This window comes from Rhinolophus sinicus, chromosome 15 (assembly GCF_057876585.1).
Source record: "Rhinolophus sinicus isolate RSI-liver-muscle chromosome 15, RSI-T2T, whole genome shotgun sequence".
NCBI classification, from domain to species: Eukaryota; Metazoa; Chordata; class Mammalia; order Chiroptera; family Rhinolophidae; genus Rhinolophus; species Rhinolophus sinicus.
The window spans coordinates 32067659-32080405 of NC_142515.1; the positions used below are offsets into that span (position 1 = coordinate 32067659).

Sequence of the window (12747 nt, forward strand, 5' to 3'; positions counted from 1 at the left end):
CACATGGAAGAGATACATAGTGTGAGGTCCCGAACAAAAGAACTTTTGTCCTTATGGAGTTTGGGGCCCGGTAGCATGTGAAAACAGTCTGGTTCACCAATCAGAAGCTCTCTGAACTCCCCTCTTTTTAGGTTTTTATGAAAGTTTCATTACATAGGTGTGATTGACTAAATCATTGGTCATTGGTGATCAAATCAACCTCTAGCTTTTCTCCCCATCCCAGGAAATCAGGGGGTGGAAACTGCAAGTTCCAACTCTCTAATCACATGGTTGGTTCCCCTGGCAACCAGCCCCAGGCTTAGGTGATTTCCAAAAGTCACCTTACTAACATAAATCCAGTTGTGGTGGAAAGGGGCTTGTCATGAATTAAAAAATACCCATTTCACCTTTATCACTCTGAAATATTTTCAGGAACTGAGGACAAAGAAACCAAATATTATGACTAAAGATACTCCCATCACTCATATAAGCTCAGAAAATTCTAAGGGTTTTGGGAGCTAAGAGCCAGGAACTGTGGAGGAAGACCAATTATATATGAGAAATATATTTTGGTCATCTGAATGACCAAATACATTTTTCTTATAAATCACAGTATCACAGGGGCTTACCTTGCATAAGAGCTAGAAACAAGGGCAAAGTGAGACAGAGCAAATACCCCAGTAAGCGGGACACTTAAAACTAGGAAAGGTGGGCTACATGGTTGGCCCATATCCCAGAAGCTGCCCTGCCTATTAGCTTCTTGCATTCTGGTTTTCACACTGTCATAAAGCATTGTCTTGTACATGGCAGGGTTAGAACTCGAACCCAAGTGCTCTGACTGTAGAACAAAAGACTCTGCTGTCCTGCTTTTGTGCACATCTGCACCCCTTCCTGATCTGTAGAATCATACTCCTACTTATTAATGAAATAGAACTGTGTGGCATAAATTGTTCCCAGAGAAGCTATGTTAATTCTGATAAAGTTAATTCATATGTCAGGACCCACAAATGGAGGCTGACCCAAGTGGCCATATCACAAATCTAAACCTAAGTCAGTCTGCACTTACAGGAAAACACCTGTCAAGGAAACCAAACCTACCCCAATCACAGTCATCCAACTCAGCGTTAGTTGGCTCACCTTACTCTAAAAAATAGGACCTGCCGGCCTTATAAGGAAATCCCCAACCTCCTTGCCAATCATGCCCTGTTTCTGGGTTGCCTCTTCTAAAGCTCCATAAACTCGCCCTCACCCTGCGTAGAGCTCCCCCACTGTGAGGCACTGTACTCCCCCAATCCATAGATTGTTCTCCCTTGAATATAGGACATGAAACTTGTTACTAAATTGTTCTAGTTTTGTTATCCTGTGTTGTTTTTCTAGCTGCCAATTTTTATCTATCACTTTCAGAATTGTTCTTGGGCTTCATTCGAGCATTCCAGCTTTCACACAGGCTCCTTTGAAACCCAGGCGTAACAATGAGTTCGTTGGGTTGCCAGGCTGGTTTCTCTGTTGCCTTTCTGTGCTCACCTCACTGGGACTGCTAGGGTGCCATAGCATGTATTTGATTTCTTAAGGACTTCTCTATATGCATCACTCATTAGTCCCTTTTAAGTTACCCCCATAGGGTCGTTGGGAATGTTGTATTCCCAAAACAATCCCTTTATAGATATCTCTCAATGTATTCATTTTTCTCCAATGTTTCTGTCAATGCAACATCCATTTGTATTTCCTTTTTGGTTAACATTTAAATCCTCTACAGAGAAATTAAACAATCAGTTAAGCAAACCCAGGGTTTATCATGATCTGCTTTTAGCTAAAAATGATGTTCACTTGTTCATGGGATAGTTCAGAGTGTCATCACTGTCAGTCTTCTGTAGGTTCTCAGAAGAAAGTATCTATCTCCTTTCAGCCGCAATGGCTGGACTTTGCTCCTTCAACAATATCACTTCATCCTTCCCTCCTTATATTTGCAGGTAAATTTTCTCTACAGTGTTTCCACCCTCAGATTGTTCCTACCAATTCAACTTGCCAACATAGCACGTAAATCTTCCACTCCGTTTATTTAATCCATATCTTTTGATCCAGGCAAATACTTTTATTATCTGAGTACAGTCACAAATCCCACTCTAAGCCCTTAGTAATACCATAACATTGTATTTATGTTGCCCCAGTTTGAATGCAATTTTCTTGCTATTCCCTGTGCATTGATTTACCATGTTTCCCCGAAAAATAAGACCTAGCTGGACCATCAGCTCTAAAGCGTCTTTTGGAGCAAAAGTTAATATAAGACCCAGTCTTATTTTACTATAATATAAGACCGGTCTTGTCTTATATTATATAAGACCCGGTCTTATAGTAAAATATTATATTATATAAGACAAGGCTGGGTCTTATATTAATTTTTGCTCCAAAAGACACATTAGAGCTAATGGTCCAGCTAGGTCTTATTTTCAGGGAAACACGATATATATAGATACTTTAAGTTACAAGTGCTCTTTCCAAATTATTTTCTTATTTTTCCTTTTTGGCTGAGAATTACCAGTTATTTCCTATGCCCCATTTATCTTCCCTGTCACCTCTGTTGACTAACAGGCTTTACACTTTTATCTGAGTCTTTTTTTTTTTTTTTAATTCTTCTCCCATGCATCTCTACTTTTAGTCCTCTCAATAAAGTTAATGAATTGTCTGCTACCCAAACCCTCTGACACCTGATCCCTGAGTAGATATTCTGGCATCCTAAACTAAGATTTACTGCAGACACAATCTCTGAGCCTGGGACATGATGACATTGAAAACACAGGACTGGCTCTGCCATCTGCAGCTATGTTTCTTCTCACATATGGAAACTGCTCATCTTCTACCATAGGAACAGGCTGAAGAAACAGATGGCCTTCTTGGAGAGCACCTCGTGCTCAGAATTTCTTGTTTGGAATTACATTTTATAGGAATAAGAAATAAAGACAGCAAAACATCTAAAGCTCTGAAAACATATGCAGAGGCCTCTATAAATACTGGTCATGTTACTGTTTGCAGCACAATTTATTATCTGGTCATAGTATCTGGGTACATTAATAGGTATTGATTTAACACCAGTGTGACCACTCTTGAGACAGAACAACCCAAAAAGAAAACTTCAAAATGTGCAAGAGCAATAAATATCAAACTTTCTGATCTAAAATGTATAAATATAAAATATCAGTCATTTCTGGAAACATTTTAAGAAAATCCAGCAACCACGTGTCCATAAGTAGGTATCTGGTGTTGATGGTGCTAATCTTCGGAACATATCACCTCAGATCCAGCACGGTTATTTTTATGTCTTTTACCAACACATGTTTGCATATCTAGGAAAGAAAAAATTGGCTTTACATCGCAATGCTTCACATTATTCTCTTTAGAGAGGGAATATGAATTAGCTAATTTAGAAATGTACCTAATTTTGAAAATACTTCTAATCACAACAAATATGATCATGTTTATTCATTTTCAACAACAAGAAAATATTTACAGAGGTTGCCAAGTAATTTTCATTTGAAATAAATACTAACTTCAAAATAATCTTTCTCACATGTTACAGACAAAGAACCACCAGAAAGTAGTTAGAAAGAAAAAAATGTAGTTAAATAATGTCTCTTTGGGGCTATACAAAGCTAATCAAGAAGTCTGATTATAGTTTTCATTAAACCGCTATGAAAAATTAATGTGGCCACATCAAGTAGAAATCATTCCTGAGCTATTTAATATCATTTTCTTTAATAATTGTTTGCTTACTTGGAGTCTGAAGAAAACTGTATTTAAATATCATCAAGATACATACATGGAAAGGTAACTTAAGGCACAATCAACTCTCCTATAGAAATACTGGTATTCCCTTGTAAATAAACCAATAATGAGAAGAAATCAGAATTACAAAGATTGATTAATTTTATGGATAAGAAAACTCCAAACTAAGCAGTACAATGTTTTATCCCATATTATACTGATTTAAAAAAAAAAAGAAGAGATGAAAAACGTATCTGTGAAAAATAACCAACACTGTCTACTCACACTGAACAGCCTGGGGTCCTTGGTGTGTGGATGAAAGCCCTTCTTTTTACAAGTGGAGACCTCTAGCATGCCAGCATTGGTGAGTCTGAAGATGCCAGTGCTGTTTCAGGGTGAAATAAAAGTACGAAATTAAGGATCCTTTGGGTTTTCCAGATGCTTTATCTGAATGGCACAAGCATACATATTCCTTAACCATAAACTAGGAACTCTGCGGTGACTTTCTAAACCTATCTTGTGATGACTGGCCTAGAGGAGAGAAACACTGAAGGGGCCAGTGCTGTCCCAAGCACCTGCAGGACCGTAACGGGAAAGAGGCAGCTGAACTGCTGTGTGAGACCACAGAGGAGACGCTGAGGTCCCATGGAGGAAATTACAGGTGGCAGATATTTCTGATTTTTCTAATAATGCTAATAGTGATGAGAGCAACAGCAAGAATTTATGGAGCGCTGGCTGCAGTGCCAGGTACCATGTTAAGCCCTTTACAAAGACTATCATCGAGTGTCATCCTCATATCAATTCGTGGGATTGAAGAGGCTGAGCGTCTTGTGGTTAGGTATCCTGCTAAACGCACCACTTGAGGGTAGAGACGGGATTCCTACATACGTTTATCTGACTCCTCTGCTTCTAATCCCTCCACAACAATCATTGTCTCCCAAACCTAGAAAGGTTTTGGAGGTAATTATGCTAAGGTTGGAAATTTTCCTACAACAGGAAATAATACAGTAGAACTAAAACCTCAAATGGCAAACTAGAATAATGTCCAGTTCATCCACTTCAAGGTCATGCTAACTGAAAAAAGGGAACCAATTATTCTACCACCCAATGGGCCTTAAAAAGCAAGCCAGAAGAGCTACAGGCACCCGGGAGCCGGCTGTCACAATCTCTTTTTCCCAAGGGCATGGTGTGCCCGCCTGAGGGCCACAACCCGGTGTGTGCACACCCTTGAACCCAGATGCCCCAGACCAAGCCCTACTTGAGTCCCCTCAAGTTACACTTACTCTTTATGCTTTGGTGAACATACAATGGCAATGGCCTCTGGCAACATGAGCTGATAGGAACAGTGCGTGTGAAGATCAACACTGGATAAGAACGCAGTTTGGGTTGGATGGGTCTATAAAAAGAAAAGAGAACAATCTTATTGGGGTAGCTGAGTCTTAGCCAAGGCCACAGCCCACTCTAAGAGAAAACTAGTTATTTGCTTTTCCGTTTCCTTTTTTTTTTTTTTTTTTACCATCATTAATCAAATACGGATTTTTAAAAATCTCTTGCTAAAAAACTCCTTCTCTCTTTGCATCTTTGGAGTAAGGACGACTTTGAGAAGAGGTTCTTGGGAGTGTTCATGTCCTTTCTGCTGGAAATCAATTTGCCAGAGGCTTTAATTAGATCCCCATTTAATCATCACACCTCCTCTAGGACATATTTATATTATTACCTCAATTTTACCTATAAGGATCCTCAGGCTCCTTTAAGTAACTTGCCACATAGCGGGTCAGGAGCAGAGCTGGGACTAGAAACCCAGAGATTCTTTATACAAAACTATGGTCAAAAAGGAAAGTTTTCACTAAATTTACCACAAGGGGCTGTGTATCTTTTTGTGGATCACCATCCCCTACAAATGAGAGAATCAAAGTCTCCAAGTTGTTGAAGGTGTTTGGGACTCACCTTGCATGGCAGGTAAATGCCCACATGATGAGCAGGGAGAGGAGATTATAAATTAAAAGAATTATCTTCCAGGTTTTGGGCTATATACAAACTTGTGTTTATGAGAGACTCAACAGAGGCTCATACCTGCGTATGAAGAATACATGCACCCATGATTTTAAAACTCAGTCAACTCTGATTATCCTTGAACAAGGAACGTGACCATTTAAATCATGAAGCCAAGGTCCCGGGCATGTTCTGTCTGGGTCCTACCTCCATCACTCACTAGCTTTATGACACTGTGAAGATTCCCTAACCTACTCATGCCCATTTCATCAAATGTAAAATAGGGATAATTATTTCTTCATGGGATTATTACGAAAATATAAAATTCTTAGAACAGTGCTTAGCACATACTAAGATCAAAACCATTAGTTGCTCTTATTGCTGTTATTTTTGTGTCGTTATTATTAATTAAAGGCCACAAGCCCATAGAAATAGCTTCACACCTTTACATACAACCATGGTTTGTTGAAGAAATGTAAGATTTTAAAACTCCTTTCTACTTTATTTACTAGAATAAGATAAAATCTGTTATTATCTATTTACAGAAAGATAAGTGCCCTGCAAGGAAAACATAACTCTTGGTCTACAAAGATGTAGATCAACTGAGGAATGGAAAGTATCCTAATCTTTAGAACCCAAACCTTCAGTGAAGGCATGAGTGGGAGGGTCTGATTGCCTGTTATCTGATTCACTGGAAACTGTCTCTTAGTACATAGAGCCTTCTATGTTGTGGTGAGAAAATAAGGAGTGTCCAAAGGAACTCTAGTGCTGTGGATGCTGCAAGCGGACTGTGAAACAGACAAATCACTCAGCCCATCAATGTCTTTCCAGACGGAATACACACCACAAGACATTCTGAGCCCTTCATTTCTGCCAAGAGGAATCACTTCTAGTCCAGGAGGGCAACTCTCCCATGGGAGAATGGTGCTTTCCCCCCAACCTCCTCTAAGGAAATAGAGATGCTGCTGCTGATGATGATGATTTTAGCAGATGTCATTTATAGCAACTAAATCATGTGTCAGGCACTGAACTAATCACTTCCCATGAATTATTTCATTTAATTCTTACAACAACAAGATGAGATAATTATTATCTCATCCCCACTATTATTATACCCACTTTGCAGATGAGGAAACTGAGCTAAGAGTCATAGAGCTAGTTAAGCTGGAAGTTTAAACTCAAATCTGGATCTGTCTGTTTCTGTTTGAGGCTGTCTTTTCTGTGACTGATTTATATCTAAAAAATAATAGCTCTGGAATTTGCTGCTCTTACTATGTCAGTAAAAATCGTCACAAGTCATTACAACCACTGAAGTTTAGACATGTAACATTTTAATGGTATCATTGAACCACAACAATTTGATATGGTGAAATAAACAAAAAGTAAAACCCTGGAATTCTAGAATTATGCCAAAGTCATTATTTAAATGACTTAATGTCATTATTGCACACATTATATATACAGGTCATAAGGGAAAACCTTTAAACTAACATTGACTTTTTGACGTAAGTGAATTTAATGGACTGTCATTCTATCTAAGTTTATGTTACAATTCCCTTGCTAAAATTTCTTTTTTTGCTTTAAAATGCATTATTACAGAAAATCAGGTTAAACTAAATTATGCCTTTAAAATTCAGCAACCTCTAAGCAAACAGTGAGGCACATTACTTACTGTTAAGTAAAACAAATAGAGAGAGAGAGATGGAAAAGCTTGCAAACTCTTCCTTATAAATAATTTCTTGTATGTGAGAGGCAGTTCATAATTTTCAAAAGGCTTTCAAACCTGGTATCTTGTTTACAGCTCACACAAAGCTCGTGAGGGAGAGAAGGCTTGCATTAGCCTCATCTGGTCAATGAGGGAACCTGGCCATGGAGGTGTACGAGTCCTGACCAACGGCACATGGTAATTTACAGATGGAGCTGGGAGTTCAGTCTCTTCCACCCTCACACCAAATGCTTGGTGAGTGAGTGTGTGTGTGTGTGTGTGTGTGTGTGTGTGTGTGTGTGTGAATGTGGGGATGTGTCCTGCCCTTACCCAGTACTTCTCGATAAAGCAAGTAAAATAAAAAAAAGGTCACTTATCATTCATCCGGGGTTCTTGAAGGTCCCCACAATGTATCCTGGATATCTTGGCCAGCATCCCATGACAGTGGGATGACTTGTCCCTACACCAGGCCCAGATGTGTGAGACTGAATGGAAAAATGTCCCCCAGATAGATTAAACCAAGGATAGGAAAAATTGAGTATTATCACCAAAACCAACAGCCACAAATTTCTGAGTCCCTAGAAAAATGTGCTAAGAAATTCACTGACATTATCTCATTTAACACTCGCCATTGCCTGAAGTCAATTATTATGATCCCTGTTTTATGGATGGTACAGCTGATGCTCCGATTGCTTAAATAACTTGCCAGCACTCCTATAGTGAATTCTTAGCAGAGCTGCGATTTAATATCATGTCTTTTAATTCCTAAGCCCTTTCTTGCTTCTATGATGGCCTGGTGGATGTCAGAATGAATAGTTTTGGCCCCATCCTTTTGGTCCTATTCTGTGGCTGTTTATAAAGTTTATACATCCCTAGTCTGTAGGGGAGGTGCAGTGGAGTGTATGGCCCCTGTTTGATATGTACAAACACCTGTTTAAAAGAAAAGTTTTCCAAAATTTTCTTAAAATAATCTCGCTTAGCCCCATGGCAAAGGGAAGGAGAACATTAATAATTGTCTAGTCAAATTAGTTAAAAATCTGACTAGGCCTCCATTACACTATGTAAAATCATCAAAACGAGTCACTAATTTCTAGATGTCACTCCCTCTTTTACTTTTATAGGGTAGAAAAAAGTGTAATATTTCCCTCTCCAAATTCAGATTTGATGGATTTAGACACGGCCTAACACTGAAGAAAATGCTTTACTACGATGAGATTTATTACATGTGAAGAAATTGAAAAGTAAGAAACGATTTAAATTACGCTGAACTTCCTCAAGGAAGAAAACAGCACACCACACACACACACACACACACACACACACACACACACACACGCAAAGTAAACTGAGACCCAAAAGGTCAAACGTACATGGATCCATCCCAGAGTGAGGAGATCATGTTGATCTTGAACCCTGAATAATTCTTCCACATTCTCCACGTCGCAATAGTCTGGTCCTGCAGACTGTTTTGGCACGATTACGTGGGTAATAGTAAATTCATTATGTGTCTAAAAAAAACAATTAGCAAAAAGAATAAAATCTACTGACGGAGGGGGAAACAAGCATTTGACAGGGAAAAAAACCTAAATAGGAAGTGCAATGTTTTCGTCCAAAACTAGAGTGTCCCATCTCTTGCATCACCACCCTCCCACTCCCATTGCATTTAATAAACAAAGTCCCAAACTGGAAAATGGATTAGTCATCAAAATGTTGAGTCAGCTGTTTGGAGCTTGAAACTCATTTTCACGATAGGAAACATACCATAAATAGGAATTTAGCATCCCAGGCTGGCCCCATGGAAGTTTAGTTAACAAATAATGTGTTGATATTTTACATCTGTAATGGAAAAATCAGAACAAAATAACAGCAGGCTTATTTGGAAAGGGAGATCCTAGTTAAATAATTTTATGGTGTTACTGAAGGACATTTATAAGCTTTCTGAAGGTTGATGGTCTTGTTTTCATTTTATTGTGTTTAATTTTACGTCAAGACTTACGACTTTTTTCTACTACTGGGGGTACTCCCTGGGATTTTCCCGAATTAAGGTAATCTTTTGGATTTGCACTTAGGTCAAGAGAAAGGAAAAACAAATTATCCACCTCAGGTAAAAGATAAGAGTTGAAAGGAAGAGGGTGTGAAGTGGTGGTAGGATCCTTAGGTAAAAGATATTTGTGCTGTGAGTAGCTGCCCATCTCTCCACAGCACTCTCGTTTAGGGCTTAAAAGCCCTAAGGCTTCTCTCTAGTCTCAGGGCTTTCTTTCAAACTGGGCACTCTTCCTTCAGCCTTCGTTACAACTCTTCCCTGCATCCCACCCTCCTCCTTCATGCTTAACTGGATGTATTCTTCAGGCCTAGTGTAAACATACTTCTCAGGGAAGCCTTTCTTGACCCTCCAGACAAGGTTAGTTTCCTAGTTATACATCCCATGGTACCCTGCACTTCCACTGAGCATACTCGGCCCCATTTAATCACCAAGCATTGTGTATGCGTCATGTAGCAAAAACTGTGGCTATGGTAGGCTACTACAACACCTAGCACAGTGCCTGGTACATATAGGTACTCAGTAAATGTTTGTCTGATGAAGGAAGGAAGGAAGGAAGGGAGGGAGGGAGGGAGGGAGGGAGGGAGGGAGGGATGGAGGGAGGGAGGGAGGGAGGGAGGGAGGAAGGAAAGAAACTAAGGACAACATATGGTCCTTAGGGGGGAGCATCCATTGTACACTGTCCCCTGAATAAATAAGGTAGCTTGGAGAGGAGATGGCAGGTCATTCTCCTGTGCTTGTCACCTGTACTTCCTCTCTCCTGCAGGAAAAATGATGATGCAACACTGGAATATAGCAGGAGGATGTGTGTGTAATAAAACACATTATATATTCAATTAAACAACAGTTCCCAAGCTAAATGATTAGTACTGAAAATGTGCATGGACCCAGAAATATAGACTGATAAACCCAAAAGAGACTATGAAAGGGAACTTCCAAAGAAACTATTCATCTTTCTTGCAGGTGGGAAATTAAACGCATCTTTCCCTCTTATTTCCTTCTACTTTGGCATTGTCTTTCATCAGACATTCCTGATAAAATCTTCCATACTTAAGGGGTGGCTGGATGGCTCAGTTGGTTAGAACGCGAGCTCTTAACAACAGGGTTGCTGGTTCGATTCCCACATGGGGTGGTGGGCTGCACCCTCTGCAACTAAGATTGAAAATGGTGACTATCGGATACACTACAAAATCTTTACAACATTATTGATTACATTCCCCAAATTAACTTTCATAATCCTGTGGCAATCTTGTGGTTACTGACTGCTTTCTAAACCCCTCACTTTCCCCCTTATCCCCACCCCCCTCCCATCTAGCAACCCTCAGTTTTTCCTCTATGTCTCCAAAACTATTTCTGATTAGTTCATTCACTTATTCTTTTCTTTAGATTCCACATATAAGTGAGATCATATGGTATTTGTCTTGTTAGGGAGACCACCTCAGGAAAGATGTAGATGCCGGATCACTGCACTGTACACCTGAAGCTGAAGCTGAACAATAATGAATGTCAACTACAAATATATATATATATATATATATATATATATATATATATATATATATGTATATACTTACAAGAAATAGAGTACAGCATTAGGAATAGAGACAGTGGAAATGTATTGGCTGTGTGTGATGTAAGAGGGATAGTGGATGGCAGAAGGGGGGTTGACACAGTGTGAGGGATATAAATGATAAACGTCTAACTATTACTTTGTTTTGTGCACCTGAAACTAATAAAAATAAATAAATAAATAAATGGTAATTATGTGGCATGATAAAGGTATCAACTAACACTATGGTGGTAATTTTTGCAATATACAAATGTCTCAATGCTGTGCATCTTCAACTTGCACAATGTTATACGTCAATTATATCTCAATAAAGCTAGAAGAAAAAAAAGAAAATGGCGACTAGACAGAGCTGAGCTACTCCTGCCACAACTAGATTGAAGGATGACTTGACTTGGAGCTGATGGGTCCTGGAAAAACACACTGTGCCTCAATAAAAATTGTTAAAAACAAATCTTCCATACTTAAATATGGTCTATATATGCAAGTTTTCAGTTTGTTGAAACTATAGTCTTAAAGAAAACAACAAAACCCTAATTTTATTCCACGTGTGCCTGAAAAAGGGTGGCAAAATGATACCTGCCACAGATAAAAGCAAGTACAGTTAATTAATGAATGTATGTGAAACTAACAATTGCAACAAAAATTTGATTTAGGAAACTAGATGGCTTTGGAAATCTGAAGACCTGTAATCTACCATTTTTCTCAACAAAAATTTAATTTACACTTTGATTAATTCTTCACAACACTCATTTATAGTATCCCCAAAATTTTATGATACATTTTCTAGAAAGATAATTCCATGAATAATGACAATAGTTTTATGAAGTCAATCTACGCCTATTTAATTTCATAGTATTTACAACTTTCAGGATGCTTTTATTCTGTTCTGCTTAGCACAAGAGTGTCATTACTTTTGAAAGTATCCTGTGCAGAGAGACATAAAACAAAGACCATACCAGTTTTCCACAGAGTATTCCACAGGTTTCTATTCCTCTCACTGTATTCGATTCTGCCAGAAGCAGAAATTTGTGGCAAAGATCTCTCGATAAAGCTACACATCGCAGTCCTTCAACCACTAAATCTAAGAAACAGAAAAGGAAGCAGCAGCTAAAACACAAATTTACATTCCATCCTTCAAAACTGTTCTTGGCAAGCAACTATAAGTAAACACAAATATCAAAAATGAAATTATCCGGTGCTCTATTTTCCACATGTGAGTTAGTTTAATATTCTTAAAAGTAAATATTGACTAGGAGAAAGGTAAAATTACCTTTTGCATATAAATTACTTTATAAACAAGTGGCCAAATGCCAGCACTTTCATATCTTCATGCCCTAGATGAACGATTTCCAGGTATGTGTGAGTTTTCTTTTGGCACAACGCAAATATACTGTTAAGTGCATAGGCTGCAAAAAACATGTCTCATATCCTATAAGACACGGGATGAATATTCTTTGTTGTGTTTCCCATATATTACTTATGTCTTTCTTTATGAAAGTTGGTAATAAATAAAAGGATAATGTTTTCAGCAATAATTAGCAGTAAATTTATAAAATGGTTGCTTATCATAAGTCTTTTAACATAAACGGAAACACAAACTCCATCTGACAGTGTCTGCTGGGAAGAATTCCCCATTTGACTTTGAAAACTTGCCAGCACTGATGACAGTAGCAAACAGCACTAACTGTTGGCAAAAGTAAG

At 38.6% G+C, this 12747-nt stretch overlaps 1 protein-coding gene across 3 annotated transcripts in view; it reads right to left on the bottom strand.

Annotated features, from left to right (window-relative positions):
* Positions 1-2985: 2985 nt before the first annotated feature.
* Positions 2986-12747, bottom strand: part of STAMBPL1 (STAM binding protein like 1) — a 44483-nt gene continuing 34721 nt past the window's right edge. For 2 of the 3 annotated variants that reach the window (XM_019738942.3, XM_019738963.3), the window contains 5 exons: positions 12003-12127; positions 8806-8943; positions 5022-5134; positions 4024-4123; positions 3123-3320 (listed from right to left, as the gene is read on the bottom strand). In XM_019738942.3, the coding sequence (XP_019594501.1) occupies positions 3264-3320; positions 4024-4123; positions 5022-5134; positions 8806-8943; positions 12003-12127 (533 nt within the window). In that variant the 3' untranslated portion in view covers positions 3123-3263. Of the gene's footprint in view, positions 3321-4023; positions 4124-5021; positions 5135-8805; positions 8944-12002; positions 12128-12747 lie in introns of all 3 variants that reach the window. The other variant, XM_019738936.3, reaches the window with a different exon arrangement.